Below are 19,262 nucleotides of genomic sequence, written 5' to 3' on the forward strand. Positions count from 1 at the left end.
CTCACCTGGACTCTATTACTTTATTGATTGCCTCCCCTATATGTCACTTCCTCAGTTTCTTCCCCGTGTCTGCATTAATGCCGTTTTGTTCTCCCTGTCCAGACGCTGGTTTTGTTTCGTTATATGTCCGTTTATCCATKAAATCTTCACTCCCTGTACTTGCTTCTCGTCTCCTAGCGTCTGTCCTCACACCTTCACCTATTTAACAGTACCCAACTTCTTTTCTACCCAGCCTAAGACTACATGTAGATCAGCCAAAAGGCAGGGATCCACTTTCTACAAAAACTTCACTCCCACTGGGCCCGAATCATCCTTTGCATGTCCATCGGGGCGAGGCTCGGACTCGGAGGTCTTCACTATACCTGCCATCCCAGGTAATTCATCCCCACTGTAGTCAGGTAACATTTCTGAGCCATCAGAGACAGCGGAATACGGTTTGTACTTGGTACCATTTTTCCTCATCACACATCTTCACACTGTACTTGGCCCTTCTTTCTCGCTGTCCATAACCACATCTATCTGTTCACCTCACCTTTGCTGTGCCTTCATCCGTTGTATTGCTTGCAGAGCACGCACTGATGGCGTTTCTCCAAAACCCAACTTCTGTTCCTTGGCCCAATTAACAAGTCTGGCTATCTCTGGCGCGCCCGCTACCTGGCGACTATTGCTGTAATTAATGCTGGTGTGTGCGAGAAACGTTCCCCGAAGATACGTGAAGTGGCAGGTAGGAGGTTGCATAAAAATACTTTTGAACTATTTTCATTAAATATGAAATATTCCAATTCAAGAGGCGAGCACCCTACCTGAATTGTCGATATTTTCACAGTAGAACCGTTTGTTTTGAATAGAAAATGGGGCTAAATATGAGGCAAATTATCTGTAGGCGAGCTCTATTTGTTTCTTAGTTTAAATTGACACTTTTCTTAAATGATCAGCCAACGTAGTAGGCTGTGATCTGGGCCCAAAATCCCATGGTAGATCTGGGCCCGGTTTCTGAAGAGCATCTTAAGGCTAAGTTCATCGTTAGAACCATAATATCCTATGGTTCTAAGATGAATTTAGCCTTAAGATGCCCATCTACCATGAGTTAGATGACATTTTCACTTTTTCCCATTGCACTGATCAATTTGCATACAGTATAACAGCATTTGGTGTCATCAGATTTCCATAAAATGCAATAACTGAAATCTATCCATAATGTTGTTTGTTACAAGGGTCTGGATTTAATATACCTATTCTAATTGCTAGAAAATAATGACCATRCTCATAGAATTGAAATAAAAAATGTGTGAATAGAGAATCTGCATTAACATTGATACTGGAGGCTACACTGACTACTTTATTAYCTACATTTATCTGTGGTTCTCTTTTGTTTTTGAAACRGGTCGCCAAACAACCTATGGGAACTCCACACGATGTGTAATATGTGTAGGGTCACAAAGCCAAGCCTTGGCACACACATCCATGGTCTCACATCACCTCTGAGTTGGGACTAACAATTAACTTAAAAAATAGTTATCTGGTCCCCACTCAATGTGTGCACATTCTGGGCTTGACATTGGACAACCAAATCATGCGAGCAACACTCTACAGAAAGAGTGGTATCTTTGACAAATTGTTTTTCAACATTCAAACTGAGAAAACAGGTGACAGCGCTAGAGACTCAGAGGCTCCTAGGACACCTAGCTGCTGCAGTCCATTTTGTATCATTAGGCTTGCTCCACATGCGGCCAATACAGCGCTGGTATAACAGAAGGGACAAACACAAAAAGATTACCATTTCAATGAGTTGCTGGAGAGCAATACAATGGTGGCCCCTAGCACCTCAAACTCCCAGTGGAGTTCTCCTAGCCACAGTTCACAACCAGGTGTGACGAAGACGCAGGAAGTCAGGAAGCAGGTGCAGTCGGTAAGTTTAATCAGAATGAACATAGATAGAATACAAAAACAGGAGTAGCATCTGAACATGAAAACAGAAACAATACTGCCTGATGGGTGATACATCAGAGTGCTAGATAAAGGGGAAGTAATAAAGGTAGTGGTGAAGTCCAGGTGCGCCTAATGATGGGGCACAGGTGTGCGTAATGATGAGTTGCCAGGACCGGTAGTTAGTAGATCGGCGATGTCAAGCACAGGAGCAGGGGAGCGGGAGTAGACGTGATACCGGGTGACTTTGACCACAGATGCCTCCCTACAGGGATGGGGAGCATTCTTGAACCAGTCAGTGGTCCATGGTGTATGGTCAGCACCATGGACAATGGCTACATCAACGTACTGGAGCGCCAGGAGGTTCACCTTGCACTCTGGCACTTCCTCCCGGTACTGAGAGGACAAGATGTACTGATACGGACAGACAACACAACCGTGGTTGCACACATCAACCACCAGGACGGACTGAGGTCAATGGCACTGTACCAGATAGCAAAGGCACCTCTGCTTTGGGCAAACAGACACCTTACGTCCCTCGGAGCAATACATCTGCCAGGGGTGGAGAATCAGGCAGCAGACCTCTCCAGAGGAGGCCCTCTTCCTTCAGTCTGGATGATACATCCCACAGATAATCTGGGCGTGATTCGGAAGGGCCATCGTCRATCTGCTCACATCGCAAGACTCAAACTATTGTCTTATTTGGTTCTCAATAAAGTGTCAATTAGGCCACCTTGGCCACACAGATGGCCAAGAGGTCTGCTGTATGCATTTCCACCAACTCCCTTGCTCCCTCAGGTCTTGAGGAAGATCAGTCTCATGAGCGAGTCAGTTCTACTTGTTGCTCCACATTGGCCACAGCATCACCATTTTTCAGACGTTGTACAGCTGACAACCTCCCAACCATGGGAACTCCCTCTTTGAGCGAACCTCCTGTCACAAGAACGGTAAGCTTTGGCACYCCAAACCCAGCATAGTGAAGTTGTGGGTGTTGCCCCCGAACGTGACCGCCTTGTAGCTGCAATGCTTGATGCAATGCAATGCTGCAATGCTGGCTGCTTGATAATTCAGGCAGCCAGAGGATCCTCTACCCCAGGCCTGGGCAACTCCAGTCCATGGGAGCCTGATTGGTGTCACACTTTTCCCCCAGCACCAGCTAACACACCTGATTCCAATAATCAACTAATCATGATCTTCAGTTAAAAATGCAATTAGTTTAAATCAGCTGTGTTTGCTAGGAATGGTGGAAAGTGTGACACCAATCAGGCCCCCGAGGACTGGAATTGCCCAGGCCTGCTCTACGCGAACCATGTATTCAGGAGGTGGTGTCGACCAAGCAGAATCGCTATCTTCCTGCCCAATTTCTGTCATTTTGACTTTCCTCCAGGAGCTTATGGCTGCAGGGAAGTCTCCATCTACATTGAAGGTGTATGTGGAAGCCATCTCTATGGGTCATGACAAGACTGCAGTTGCATCACCATGGGCACACCCTGTAGTATCGCAATTCATGAAAGGTGCCCACAGGCTACGGCCCCCCAAGGCTCCTTCAGCACCCTCATGGGAGTCAGATGTTGTCCTACTGTCACTTATGAGCCCACCATTTGAGCCACTCTTCACTTGAGCTATGTGAGCTCTCAGTCAAGACTGCCTTTCTATTGGCTATTGTTTCAGCCAAGCGTGTTGGAGAATTACATAAGCTTTCTATCCATCCTTCATGCCCTACTTTAGCAGAAGATGGATCTAAGGCAGTGCTTTGGCCAAATCCAGTATTCTTTCCTAAGGTGCTTTCATCATCACATGCTAACCAGCCCTTAATCATAGCAGCATTTCACCCGTCTCCCCACTTCTCACAGGAGAGTTGTTAGTTACAAACACTTTTCTCTGTTCGGGCATTGAGTGCCTATCTTGCTGCAACAAGAACTGTTCGTCAAACAGAACAGCTTTTTGTGTGTTATGGGGATAACACAAAGGGGAAGCAGAGACTGGTACATTGGATTACCAATGCAGTGTCAAAGTGATACGCTGCAGAAGGTAGACCAAATCCAGACAGCGTGGTAGCACAATCCACCAGGGGTATGGACACTTCATTGGCCCTGTTYAGAGGGGCCTCCCTGGWCTTTATCTGTGCTTCTGCAAGTTGGGCAACAACCATGACTTTCATGAGGAACTAAAGACTCAATGTTATGTCCACACCATCAGTGGGGTCTGTGGTTCTGGACACGGCACGCCCTGTCAACCCAGATAAGTGAGCATACCGTGAACCTTGTACTTATCAACCATCAGTGAGATGGATGTTCTATACAGAGGCTTTCCACGCTTGATGCTGTTGCAMCCAATTGAAGCCTCACGTTGTAAGTTCTAGCTTTCAGCTTGCGTGTGTATACAGTTGTACACCACAGTTGAAATGTTGTGTTACCCTGTTGAGTAATTATATTATGTTGCATCCTGTAGTGGAAATAAGGACATCCCAGGGACTCATCTGGAATAAGTTAAATGGTGAGTTATCCCACTCTGTTGTCTGAAAGACCTCTGAGGTACAGCCTTTCCCATAGGTTGTTTGGTGACCAGTTACGAAAATTAAAGAAAATGTTGGATTATGGATGTAACCTTGGTTCTCTGAGTAGAGTAATGGGTCGCCAAGCTTTCATGTTGTTCCTCCACCTCCGTGGAGTTCAAGTGAATTAATAGACAGTAGGTCATGCCACACCGTCTTTTATAGTGACAGGTCATGTAGGTACAGTAAGGGTGTGGCGTGACTGTATACATCTTTGCTAGTAAGTATCATCACGTGAAGSGGAAGGAGTTCCCATAAGTAATTTGGCGGCCCCTTACTCTACTCAGAGAACCAAGGTTACGTCTGTAACCCAACGTTCTATGTATGTACACTGCTTTGTTAAGCATTATGACTTTGTTCACCTAGAATAAACACACAAAAAGACCAGAAAAAGTACAAGAGATTAAAGTAACTGTCAGTGGTGTAAAGTACTTAAGTAAAAATACTTTAAAGTACCATTTAAGTAGTTTTTTGGGGTATCTGTACTTCACTATTTATATTTTTGACTACTTTTACTTTTACTTCACTACATTCCTTAAGAAATATTGTACTTTGTATCCCGTACATTTTCCTTGACACCCAAAAGTACTTGTTACATTTTGAATGCTTAGCAGGACRGGAAAATAGTMCAATTCACACACTTATCAACCAAACATCCCATGCCTACTGCCTCTGATCTAGCGGACTCACTAAACCAACATGCTTTGATTGTAGATTATATCTGTGTCACGCCCTGATCTGTTTCACCTGTCTTTGTGCTTGTCTCCACCCCCTTTCAGGTGTCGCCCATCTTCCCCATTATCCCCTGTGTACTTATACCTGTGTTTTCTGTTTGGCTGTTGCCAGTTCGTCTTGTTTGTCAAGCTTACCAGCGTTCGTCCTGTCAGCGCCTGTCTTTTCCCAGCCTCTCCTTTTCCCATCCTCCTGGTTATTGACTCTGCCCGTCCCTGAGCCTGCCTGCCGTCCTGTACCTTTGCTCCTACTCTGGATTATCGACCCYTGCCTGCCTTGACCTGTCGTTTGCCTGCCCCTGTGGTTATTATAAACATTGTTACTTCACACATTCTGCACTTGGGTCTTACCTTGATCCCTGATAGTCTGAGTGTTGGAGTGTGACCCTGGCTTTCCRTAAATTAAAAAAACAAGATAATGGTGCCATCTGGTTTGCTTAATTTAAGGAATTTGAAATGATTTATACTTTAAGTATATTTTAAACCAAATACTTTTATCAAGTAGAATTTTACTGGGTGACTTTTACTTTTACTTGAGTCATTTTCTATTAAATGATATTTTACTCAAGTATGACAGTTGGGTACTTTTTCCACCACTGGTAACTGTCTAGGGAAAGTCTCCGTTTTAAAAGTTTATATTCTGTTAACTCATATCCCAAATAATGGAAAAAAATACTTGTATCTCAAACAGACCATTTCAAAAAATGCTTGCTAGTTCCTCATAGAGAATGATGAGCTGGCCAATCAGCAGTCTACTGTCATTAATATTTTTAATGATCGGTACACGCTCACACCATTCTGTTGGGGTACTCCCAAAACATTCCAAATCAAATTGTATTTGTCACAAGCGCCGAATACAATGGGTGTAGGCTTATTTAAGAGCCCTTTCCCAACAATGCAGCGTTAAAAAGTACGAAAAAATGTAKAAATAATAATGAACTAAAAATGTGATAAAACAAGAAATARTAACACAATAAAATAATAACGAGRCTATATAACRGTACCGAGTCAATGTGCAGGGGTATGAGGTAATTAAGGTAATATGTACATGTAGGTAGGGATAAAAGTGGCTAGGCAATCAGGATATATAATAAACAGAGTAGCAGCAGCGCATGTGAAGTGCGTGAAAGAGTATAAAAGAGTGTGTGTGTGTTTGGCGTGTATGTGTGTGTTGGAGTGGTGCCATCTGTAGTGTGTATGTGTATAGTCTAGTGACTGTGTATAGAGCCAGTGGAATTTAAAAATAAAAAACACAGAAAAGCTGCTTTTTAACATACTTCATTACCAATTTTTGAAAGAAACTATTTTACACATATTGTAATTAATTATAGGCCATATTGATAGAAATCTGGTAACACTGGACAGTTACTTTAAGGCTGAAGCTTGACTTCAGTATCTTATGGGTGATATCATCAGAGAGTGGGAAACATGAGGTGAGGTGAACCGTACTCATCACTAGGTGAGTCACTACCTGCTGAGCACCGATGTGATCAGTTTGCTCAGAGAGAGAGAGGGGGGGGGGGTGACCTAATACCCGAGAAAAGCGATGAAGTCATAGCCACCTGACTCATATTCCCAGCTGAGACTAGCTTTGTGTGTGTGTGTGTGTGTGTACGTGCACAAGAGAGAAAGTGAGTGAGTGTATGCCTGTCCAGGGAGTTGTTGGGGAGGATCATGCCTTTAATAGCGAAAGAGGGTGTTGAATAAACCTTGGTGTGGATATGTTTGTCACACCAATCCTACCACTCTCCTGTTACAAACACATTCACTCACATACAGTAAATGGAGCTTGCCTTGTAGTGAGAGAAACATATTAACAGCCTCACTTACAGAGAAGTTTTATGGGGCTGTATTTATGGATTGCCGTTCATTGAGAAAATGCTGCCGTTTCATTGACAACTTCTACCGTGTTCAGTGAACAAACACAATGAATTGGATAAAGTCAGAGACAAATAAAACCAGCAAAGACGAGGTTTAAGTGAATAACATGTTAAGTGTCATGTTTGTCTGAGTCAAGCTAACTGATTATGGTTTATGTGAAATAATCTGCAATATTAAACTGATCCTCTTACCGAGGATTCTAWTGCCGTCTTGTCTGSGCAAAGCTGTTGCAACGCAGGGCATTTTAGGCTATAGTCAGCTTAGAATGAGATATTAGTGCAAGATATGACATGGTGACATCATATGCAGGAGGTGTTACGTCATCCACAAGTGCTGGTTCACTGTATGACATCAGCATGTGGCGCCAGGCCAACATCTCCATTGTGCTCATAGCATCATTCAGGCGACAGCGGGGCACCCAACATGTCATGAAAGGACATCTGGACATGAAAGTCAAAGGGATGCCCCTTGGGGGTTTCTTAAAGATGTCTTTACACTCCATTAAGTCCACTTTGAAAGACAGACACTGTCCATAGGTGGATACGGTGTTTGCATGGGTTGTTGGACAAAGAGATTGGTGTCTGTCTCTGTGGCACAGTAAACCAAAGCACGTCCCCACAGATGCAGCTTCCCTTTCAGAGGGTGCAGAAGGGAGACAGGCCTAATCAAACAGCCAGATGGTCAAGATCCTTGAGAGTTTTTTATGTGGGCATGTAACATGACCTCAGCACTCTGGGTTTTATCAAGCATCCTCCATACACGCGCAGCTGATGAGTTCGTACACTCAAACTACTAGGTAACAATGCCTGGATGTAAACCAGGCCTGCTGTGTCTGAACTTTTAGCAGTATACTGAGTGAAACTTGTACTGGGGTGGGGTCAGATCCGGGTCTCTAAATGTAGGTTTACAGAGAGAAATAAAGTAAGGAACACAGTATCATCACAAACAGGCCCTTAACCCAGACAGACTGGGATGGGGGGAGGATTATCCCTGATCAGTCCTCATTATTGATTGGGCCTTGGGCTCCCTGCAGACCCCATTAATGGAGGCAGATGACCTCTTGGACAACACCGGCTCTGTGTGTCACTGAGAAGCTGTCCCTTCTCCAGTGTCTGCCCCAGAGCCTCTTCCCCCATCCTCACACTCTCCCCAGTCCTCAAGCTTCTCCGCTGGGTTAGGGGATAGATACCCCCCCNTCATGCCTTTAATAGCGAAAGAGGGTGTTGAATAAACCTTGGTGTGGATATGTTTGTCACACCAATCCTACCACTCTCCTGTTACAAACACATTCCCTAACATACAGTAAATGGAGCTTGCCTTGTAGTGAGAGAAACACATTAACAGCCTCACTCACAAAGAAGTTTTATGGGGCTGTATTTATGGATTGCCGTTCATTGAGAAAATGCTGCCGTTTCATTGACAACTTCTACAGTGTTCAGGGAAAAAACACAATCAATTGGATAAAGTCAAAGAGGCAAATGAAACCAGCAAGGACCAGGTTTAAGTGAATAACATATTGATAAGTGTCATGTTTGTCTAAGTCAAGCTAACTGATTATGGTTTATGTGAAATAATCTGCAATATTAAACTGATCCTCTTACAGAGGATTCTATTGCCGTCTTGTCTGCGCAAAGCTGATGCAATGCAGGGCATTTTAGGCTATATTCGGCTTAGAATGAGATATTAGTGCAAGATATGACATGGTGACATCATATGCAGGAGGAGTTACGTCATCCACATGTGCTGGTTCACTGTATGACATCAGCATTTGGCGCCAGGCCAACATCTCCATTGTGCTCATAGCATCATTCAGGCGACAGCGGGGCACCAAACATGTCATGAAAGGACATCTGGACATGAAAATCAAAGGGATGCCCCTTGGGGGTTTCTTAAAGATGTATTTACACTCCATTAAGTCCMCTTTGAAAGACAGACACTGTCCATAGGTGGATACGGTGTTTGCATGAGTTGTTGGACAAAGAGATTGTTGTCTGTCTCTGTGGCACAGTAAACCAAAGCACCTCCCCACAGATGCAGCTTCCCTTTCAGAGGGTGCAGAAGGGAGACAGGCATAATCAAACAGCCAGATGGTCAAGATCATTGAGAGTTTTTTATGTGGGCATGTAACATGACCTCAGCACTCTGGGTTTTATCAAGCATCCTCCATACACGCACAGCTGATGAGTTTGTACACTCAAACTACTAGGTAATAACATCTGGATGTAAACCAGGCCTGCTGTGTCTGAACTTTTAGCGGCATACTGTGTGAAACTTGTACTGGGGTGGGGTCAGATCCGGGTCCCTAAATGTAGGTTTATAGAGAGAAATTAAGTAAGGAATACAGTATCATCACAAACAGGCCCATAACCCGGAGCCCCAGACAYCCAGACAGACTGGGGTGGGGGGGAAAGATTATCCCTGATCTGTCCTCTTTATTGATTGGGCCTTGGGCTCCCTGCAGACCCCATTAATGGAGGCAGATGACCTCTTGGACAACACTGGCTCTGTGTGTCACTGAGAAGCTGTTCCTTCTCCAGCGTCTGCCCCAAAGCCTCTTCCCCATCCTCACACTCTCCCCAGCCCTCAAGCCTCTCTGCTGAGTTAGAGGGATACAGACTCCATCCCCCAGTCCTTTATTCATCCCCAGCAATCAGGCTGTTGGTGCTGTTGTTGTCATAGTTGCATTGGGGTTAGGTGGACTAATACAGGGTTTTTAATCCTGTATTCCTTTGTACATATTAGTTCCCCTCTCCTCATGGGCCAGCCTTGGGAGAGCACCCCTTTCTGATTAGCACCCAGGACAGGTGTCAGAGTCTAGACTCTCTACTATGATTATGCACAGGTGCACCTGAACTGACCTTTGTTGTGACAATGTATTTCAACACATGACATAGCCTACTCATCTGTAGTGACTCAGTCAGTGTCTCATGTGACCAGAAGAGAAAGTTGAGGGATTTCAATCAAATGTCTTTACAAGGGATTCATTTAACTATTTACTAATTACAGAGATTATGGATGAAAAAACGCACTAATCTGCAGACTCTGGCACATTTACAGTACATTGATGTGAACACTGAAATGTTTACTGATACATGCAAACGGTCCCTGTTAAATAAATGGCATATAACTAAATAAATAAATAAATAAATAATTATTCATTCAGTAATTGTTTCTCAGTTTCAAACATACTCAGATTGTAATGGTTGTAAAAACAATTATGGCRTAAACATCATCATGGTTATAAATTTGTGTTTTTATCAATGTACTAGGCTAAACATTCATTATGAACATGTATTACTGCTCTATTACCACATTACTAGGTATAGTTATTGTATAGGGATTTGTGCTCATGAAATGAGTGGCAGACTGTCTGATCACATACCCAGTCTGTCACATCCCAAATGAAGGAGAGTTGTTGTTGTYATCAGTAGTGTAATGCATGACAAGGCCACATACAGTATATGGTGACAAGTGATTAATTGAACTCACTCAGTGGGGTTCAAGCCCTCAAATAATCTGGTTAAGCCAGTCCAGCCAAACCATATCCCCTCTGAGAATACAAAGAGAGCATCAAATCAGCCGATGATATTCATAATCGGTTAGGCTAACTATAGTTTTGTCAGTGCTGAACATATCACCCATTTGAGGGTGGCTTTGGTGACAAACGTCAAGGTTTCCACAGTTAGTTCGAAGGACACCAGAAACAGAAAGATAACATAATTGCTTATGCGAGATGCACAGTCAGAAGTAATGGAAACAGTCAATTACCGATCAAATTAACCGTATCGTCGTTGGTAAGAGCGCAAGCACAGTGATTACCCCCACAGTTTGCCACAACACTGCCATGCGCACCCACACTGCGCCCGCGACAGGCACTATAGGCTACGTTAGAGATAGGATACTGTTCCGCTCCAATTCACTATTGAGAGTTTGTATTGTTCACTTGTGAAATGAGACATTGGAGACCTTTTAACTTAAAACACTGGAGATAGATTGTATTATTCAATTGTACTATTATTTGTATTATTATTATTACTACTAAGCACATGTGTCTTTGTGTTATTATACAACCATGCCGCCAGGCGTGGCTTCTCTAGAGGACATTTTGGTATGTAGATTTCGCGAGGCAAACGCGGTTCTTTGTTCGCGCCAGGCAAGAAATGCTGCAAGCAAGAGCTCTGCTTATGGGAAATATGTAAGGACCTTTTTTAAGATCCCTGCTGCACAGGGTCTGCAACGCCTGTCTGACAACTCCCTTTCTCCTCTCCTCCTCACCCCCTCCTCCTACGTTACAGCCCCCATGCGCAACGGCGCCCGAGACAACAACGCGGTGACCTGCCGCAACCCACAACGAGTGGGGTGGGCGGACCCCGAAATGTCACTTAACTCCTTCATTCTCGATAGTAAGAATAACACAAATCCTCCCCATGCAGTGAACCAAGTCGTTAAGATTCCACAAATAAACTCCATCCAAAGTCCATCTATCCCTCCTTAGGCTACTGCTGTGCGTCCCACCATAGATAATACAACATTGGAAATATACCAAAACAGTACACTCTGGTGCCCAAATAGTCACTTGAATCGGGAAACAATCCTAAATGGATCCACTTTTGACATTTTATTGAGGGGGAATTATTAGGCTATAGTCCATGCATCCTTGTGTAAGTAGCATACAGTACAAAGATCGTTGCGGTCTTGCATTGCAGGGATGGGGAATAAGTAGCGTGGCTTGGATCTAACGCATGGCTGATATGGACAAAGGAAAGGTGGAGGGAATATTTTTTATTTTTTTCCATACGTGAGGAAAAACGCGGGGGTTGGTTTCTGAGATGCCACAGGCTTGGGAACCTGAGACGGAATGGTATAACGGGAGGCCGCTCGTTTTGTCTCAGCAAGGAGGGGACTGTATACCAGACGGGGTGGAGTGATACATCGCCTAGTCCCTCTCCGTGCAGACGGCCTTGTGTCCCGTTTGCCTAGAGCTGGGAGAATACTGTATCGCAAGTAGGCCTATAGCAGACAGAGAGAGGGGCCGGTCTATGGGAGGGACTAGCGCAGAGGGAGAATTGGAAGRAGGAGGGGGCGGGGAGGCGGCACGGGTGCTGTTTCTCCAGTCTCTTTCCCCTGTCTTTGTCTCACACTCTTTTGTTAGCCATGCCTAGCCTGCTGGTTCTAGCAGGGATCATGGAGAAAAATGGGGGCTACGGCGGGGATCTAGCCGGCTCCGGGTTCGGAAGCGAAGGTCTCCTWGTGCCACCCGACGAGGAAGAAGACGACTCCCGTGCCCTGAGGGTCGCGCTGGGCCAGCTGTCTCTACTGGGGCTTGKTGAAGGCGAGGACGGTGGCGGGGCTCCTGGAACGGGAGTACAGGATCGGAGTAACAATAACAATAACCATCACAACCATACCAATAATATTGGCGGAGGTRKTGGTGACACAGGGCTTTTGCAAGGGAAGAACAAGTTATGTGTCCTGTACGAGGGTTCTTCAAGTGAGACGAAAGGACGAGGCTGCAACATAACAGAATGCGTCCCCGTGCCCAGCTCAGAACATGTGGCCGAAATAGTGGGGAGACAAGGTAAAGATTCCAACCAAATGTTCCTATTGAAAGTTATGTTGCAGTACTGAGCTTAATGTGTGTCCCTGTAGTTTGTAGGGTGTTTTGATAATGCTCTATAACTGTTACGTTAGCTGGTGTTATTGATATAGAAAAGGGAGTGGTGTTATTTTTTGTTGTATTCTACCACTCTTTGACCATGGTAACAAATCTGTTTCAAGTTAACATACAGTGGCAGAAACTGCACCATTGTTGCAACTAGGCTCGGTTCTATTGTCCGTCTAGTGAATTTCAAATGTGGGGAGACACAAAGCAGGACTGTAACCGTTACCTCATGGGCGCATTATTCTACATCCAGCCATCAATGTCAGCTCACAGACGCACACTTCAGGCAGGGATAGCACTTGCTTCCTTTGTCGTCTGAACGCGCGAGACCGTTAAAAAAAACGCAACGTGCTACTGGTAACGGAGGAATCTCGTTCGCCCTGAAATGTTTACAAATGATTTATTCTCTTTATTGTGAATAKAACTTGGATTTGAGTAACGATTGACGTTTTCAAGCTGTTGTTTTCGGTTTCGTAAATTCTAATTATGTTCATTGTTTTTGTTGCTGACTGCCCCAGTGACACAATTAGACAATGGCAAAAGTGTTTCTCTATTTTCTCTTTTCTTGAGCAGTTTAAAAGTGAATTCCCAGATTTAAGATGGATATATCTGTGTATTGAGTAATTGTCGAAGACCTCGACATGAACTTGAATGACAGCAGCTGTCAAACAAAGGTGTGAAAGTGAGAGGAGGGTGAGGGGAGGGGTACATTATTAGGCGGTGTTACCAGTAGACACTTGGGATGATCATAGGAATCGAAGCGTGACTCAGCCAGAAGTTGAACCAACGTGTCGAGTTGAATGTTGTGTGGTTCTTCTATTTTCTGATATAAGATAAGAACAAATAATAACAAAATATGTGGCCTTTTTAAAACCTATTGCCCATATTGTTATTGTGATCAACTCAAAATGGCTATTTATCAGACTGTAAATATATTGATTCTCCAGATTGCTTGTAACCTGTCCAACTCTCAGAACCAGCAACTCAAGGCTGTTGATTTTTATTTATTGCTTTGTGCTACATGGGTGGTTTTGTTTGACTGCACCTATTGTTGTGATGAGTCCAAAAGATACAGAGGGGTTGGTTAGACAAGCAAGGATAAATGGGTGGGTCAGTCACTGGGCATTGAAAGGGAGTCACACCCAGACACCCAAACCAAGGGCTCCCTTACCTAATGGGGTGCGGGGGGCGGGGGGTGTAGGTAAGGGAAACCAATTCAGCCAGTGAATCCTAATTCATGTTTTTGGGGGTTACACAAATAAACAGGTCCCCACAATGTCAACTGGGTCCAAGGCARCAGAGACCATTTGCTTCAACTCCATTTTTTCCACAGATGTGGGGATCTGGTTGTTGTTGTGCCGTTAAGTGCCCTCATCTTCCTGTGCGTCTCCTGTTCGTTACTCTGAAGTGTAAGCTTCACATTTTAATGGGGTAACTGAAGACAGCCRGAGGGTGGATCCAGTGAGCACAAGTGCAGCAGAGGGCTTTGTGTTGACTGAGAAGTGCTGATTTGGGGGATTTGGGATGAGCTCYTTTTGATTCAGGGCCTCGTTAGTTAGTTCACATTCAACGCCCTCCTTCCCAGGGACGACTACTGCCTGGTGAATCTGGCAAGTTAATGTCCCGTCCTGGAGAGGCGAATGTTATCATTTTCTCCTTTGTCAAAGTCATTTGAACTGAATCCGTCCGGAGGATGCTTTTGTGTCGTCTAGGGCTATATTATTACGACTTTAGGTCAAGGGTGGGTTTGCTGTGCATGCGCCACTAACAATGCACACAGTACTGGAAAGCATGCTCTCCAAGTGAAAGAAATGACATACAGTTGTGGAATGATTTAGAATGATCTTTGTCATTTGCCTGAAGGAAATTGTAAAGGTTCCAGTGGAGTACTTCTCTTTGTCTCCTCTGTTCATAGTTTTACGTTTTATGTCACCTATTGGTCTCAACTTAAATATCTATTCACCTTCCTGCTACAAAGGATCACAAAACCTTACATCTATCCTAAGTTAACACATGGTTTAATATAAWAACATTGTGGTTATTGCATGAGTTATAACTATTATACATATATATTAAATAACTATCATACATATTATRAAGCTTGAGTGTTCCATCTAACACCATCATGCTTGAACCCCAACTAATATCATCACCGCCATCRTCCTCAATAAATAAATAATAATTGTAGTTTGAACTCTTCAGCCCTCAGAGCCTCACWGAGTCACTCAGTCAGTGCCATCTAGGCTTCTGAAGTTTGTGCCCTAGTAAGTGGGGCTATTTAGTAGCATTAGGGAAGCACATCTCCCTTGGTTAGAGGTGTTCAGACATTTGATCCACACCGCTAAAGTCCCTGCCCAGGGACTGCAGTTGAAAATAAGTAGGCTGGCTAAAACTGGCACTTTTATAGTAATGTTGATTAATGTGCACTGTCCCTGGTAAAACGACATTTAATAAAGTAAGTGAAGTAAAGCGTATTTAGGCTACTGATGTAATGGTGTGCTGTGATTTGTAGTGCTACTCAGAAAAACGAGCTGAGACCTGACCATTGAATAAATTGCTAGTTATTGTTACCAGACCACAGACATACATAAGCCTCTTAAATACACTGCTAAGGGGAGACACGCAGGGATTCTTAGAGGTGGAACATAAACTTGCATTTCAGAATGAGAACGGTAGCTGCACACCTGCGTATATGTCACCACAGGCTGCCGTAGTGGTGTGTTGCATGCCGTTTCCTGTTGGGTGTAATATACACTGTACGGCTGTGTTTACCATATCCCTCTTGACCTCAAGTGCTCTTAACCACCCTACTCTACAATTACTCATTTTTTATTCCCCTCTTGTATTATTATCTTGTCTCAGTATTAGAGCCGAAGGTAATTTGACATGATATAGCATTAGCCTGTACTCTCTCAAATCTAGACTCTCGCTAAAAGCACTTAATATTGTCAGCTTTTACACACTGATCAAAAACAGAACATATGCACTGCAATAAATGACCCAAAAATGATGTATGTGTGGGCCGGAGGTACCAGACTTGTCAGTTCAAGGAGAGGGGCTGGTTGTTCGTGGCAACACTGTTGAATGCATCCATAACTGTAGCCATAGCACAGAATAGTTCTGATGTCCTTTGGAAATGTGTACAATAACTCATCTGTTTAGCAATGTTAGATATAGGAAATCAAATAATGGGGTGTTCTAAAAATACTTTGAGGTCTACAGTATCTTCAATTATTTCAGATTGTACAGCAGATTGAGACTTGATGCCATGTGAAAACATGTGACTTAGTAATGATAATCTTGGCAGAAATGGGGAAAAAAGTGTAATASTGTAAAATGTTGTAAAGGGGATAAAGACTAGTGACCATTGCTGGACTGTCTAAAAACTCTGAAGTTGTGAGCATTTTAGACCAAAATTTGCCATCTTTTAAAAAGGTATGTCAAAGGTCAACTATCAATTCTGTCTTTATTTCCATAGAAGAAGAAAAAAACATAAAAAATAGCTTTGTATTACCATGTAGTAGTAACAMTCTTAGCTATTCCAAATTCCTCATCTTTGATGAGTGTATCAGAAAATTGAATAAAAATGGTGTCCTTGGCTTTTTAAAAACTTTGTCTTTTGTTTCTGCAGGTTGCAAGATCAAAGCCTTGCGGGCCAAGACCAACACCTACATCAAGACTCCCGTGAGGGGCGAGGAGCCGGTGTTTCTCATCACGGGCCGAAAGGAGGATGTGGCCCTGGCCCGGCGCGAGATCATCTCTGCCGCCGAGCACTTCTCCATGCTCCGAGCTTCCCGCAACAAGCTGGGTGTGTCGTTCAGCGGTTCCCCGCCTGCGCCTCTGCCGGGCCAGACCACCATCCAGGTGAGGGTGCCCTACCGCGTGGTGGGGCTGGTGGTGGGGCCCAAGGGTTCCACCATCAAACGCATCCAACAGCAAACCTGCACCTACATYGTCACCCCTAGCCGAGACCGTGACCCYGTCTTCGAGATCACGGGATCACCYAGCAACGCCGAGAGGGCCCGTGAGGAGATCGAGGCGCACATCGCATTCCGAACGGGAGGTCTGCAYGACCACAACAACGAGAATGACTGCTTGGGGCCGGATGGCGGCAGCCCAGTAGGCTCCGGGGGTCTGGAGAGYCGCCTGCAGCAGGTGTGGGGTCTGCAGGGGGGCCAGCGCAAGCCRTTGACCAGYAGCTTCCGCCAGAACTTCTCAGATGCCATGGTTGGAGGAGGRGAAGGAGGTGGGGTAATCTWCAGCAAGGGCAACTTCAACAGCCCTGGAGAGAAGCCCTGCTCCTACTTTGGCTCAGAGGGCACCCAGAGTTGGGGAGACCCAGACTACCCAAAACAGGTGGCTTTCTATGCCCAGCAGCGCTCCAAGAGCTTTGGAGGCCTGCCCCTGCCCCTAACCAGACTCTCTCCAGGCCTTTCTGACCCCTGTGGAGGGAACAACGGCAACTCCTCGGGCACCAGCATCACTATTCTGTCTGGCTCGCCTCATGCCCAGGCCCGCCGTGCCCACAGCGAGCCAACCTCGGGCGTGGGGTTCCCTGGACGCCTCCCTGTACCGGACTCGCCACCGGCCATCCTCCGGGACTGCATGACCTGCTTCGAGAGCAAAGTGACGGCCGCCCTGGTGCCCTGCGGCCACAACCTCTTCTGCATGGAGTGTGCCATCCGCATYTGTGAGCTCAACCATCCAGAGTGCCCGGTGTGCCACACCCTGGTCTCTCAGGCTATCCGAATATTCTCCTAAAAAACACCACGTCAGTTTTTATCATTCGTTTTATCACAGTGTTTGTTTGACATTTATTTACTATTATTATTATGATTATTATTATTATTATTATACTTTTCTCAGAAAATTTTAAACAAACAAGCAGATATTTTAGAAGGCACTGCTTGCTTTACTAAAAAGTATAAGAAATATTTTGAATTTTTTCTTTTATATATATATATATACATATATATTTTATAAAAGTTTTGTTTATAAGAAAAGTATAGTACCTAGCATTTTTTCTGTTTTTTTTTACTGCTGCTGTTTTTCATTCACGAATCACAGTGTGGGCGGAGTAGATAGGAACGTGAACATTTTACGATTCAGATTTATTTTACCATGAAGTTGTTTTATATGGAGGAATGGAAGGAGGTGATCATTGAGGTTCAGTTTAACTCCCTGGTATCTTATCTGTACCTGAATGATATAGGATGTCAAAATCAAACAGAAGGAAAAATATTTAATCTTTCATTGCACCTTACAATCGTCTTAGTTTTGGATAGTCAGATTAATGATTGTCAATCATCCAGAAAAATGACGTAACTGATGAAAAGGTAAATCCCCCAATGTGGCAAAAAAATAAATGGAACAAACTGTGATATTGTCATTGAAAGTCTAAATTTGTTCCAATTGAAAGACAGACTATTCCATCATTGTCACCTTTCTGACATTTGTATCCCTTTACAAGCTCGTTGTTATACCTGGTAGTCCTCCCTAAACACCTGTAAGAATGGTAACAATATAGGACAGAATAGCAGACAAACGCCTTTCTTTATGCACATATGTTTTATAGATTTCATTTTTCACAAAGAGGTGAATGAATGCTACACATTGTATTGCTGAAATGTTCACTTCTGTTACACCTTGAATATCACTGCAGTTTGGTGAAAAGTTTCAGCRATGCCTGTTCCTCGTGGCACTTGAAAAGCATGTTTCTTTCGCCRGTGTTAAGCACTGATTTCATTTGTGAGGCCAAAAGCCTTGGAATTCTTCCAGTTGGCTAATTTGGGAGATCCGTCTCCCCGACGGACTAGTTTCAAAGCCAACTAATACCCACTTTATTGTCTTATGTGGTAATTTAGCTGTTATCTGAACGATGTAGGACAAAAACGAGAGCCACTTTTGACAGGCATCTCTCTGAGGTTTGCGCAGTTAGAGCGTCAGCAATTAGAGTGGACAGAAGCTGAGGAAAACACTGAGCTGTTCTCTGAATTGGTAATAGAGTGTGCCTAAATGGGCGAAAAGCTCCTAGAATACAGTACCACCATCCACAGAGCTCCCTCGCCATCCCAGTCCAGCAGCTTTGTATTTTAGCTCAGAGGCCTATAATTATCAGAGCTGTGCAGGAGCAGGTGTTTAATAGCGCACTGTGGGTGTGACCTCAACTTGGAGGTCTTTTTTAGCCCCCTCTTTTTCTATTTTCTTTGGGAGTGCCCCCCCCCCCCCCCCCCCTTACTGTTCGATCGTTGGCTATTGAAGGTAGTAATGACTGCCGACCCACAATGCATTGCCTCCCTGTGTTGGGCGTATTGTCTATGCCCAGTGGTGGCGTGGGCCCGGAGTGCTCGGACACGGCCCGGAGAGACTCATTGATAATTAGGCAAATTGTCCGGTCCAGGTGCGGACCGTGCGGGGGACCCTGGTGCTGACCGCCCCATCCCTCTGTCACAGGCACAGAAGGTCCAGTCTGGGTGCAGCTGGGCGAATGGGACCCCTCCTTCCATAT

At 44.5% G+C, this 19,262-nt stretch overlaps 1 protein-coding gene across 1 annotated transcript; it reads left to right on the plus strand.

Annotated features, from left to right (window-relative positions):
- The first annotated feature begins 12,160 nt into the window (after positions 1–12,160).
- On the plus strand, positions 12,161–17,598 carry mex3a (mex-3 RNA binding family member A). Its single transcript, XM_023989117.2, has 2 exons — positions 12,161–12,670; positions 16,386–17,598. Exons 1-2 carry the CDS (start codon positions 12,247–12,249, stop codon positions 17,513–17,515), a joined length of 1,554 nt encoding a protein of 517 aa, XP_023844885.1. The 5' UTR covers positions 12,161–12,246; the 3' UTR covers positions 17,516–17,598.
- The last annotated feature ends 1,664 nt before the right edge of the window (positions 17,599–19,262 follow it).

This window comes from Salvelinus sp. IW2-2015, linkage group LG6.1, assembly GCF_002910315.2.
Source record: "Salvelinus sp. IW2-2015 linkage group LG6.1, ASM291031v2, whole genome shotgun sequence".
Taxonomy (NCBI): Eukaryota; Metazoa; Chordata; class Actinopteri; order Salmoniformes; family Salmonidae; genus Salvelinus; species Salvelinus sp. IW2-2015.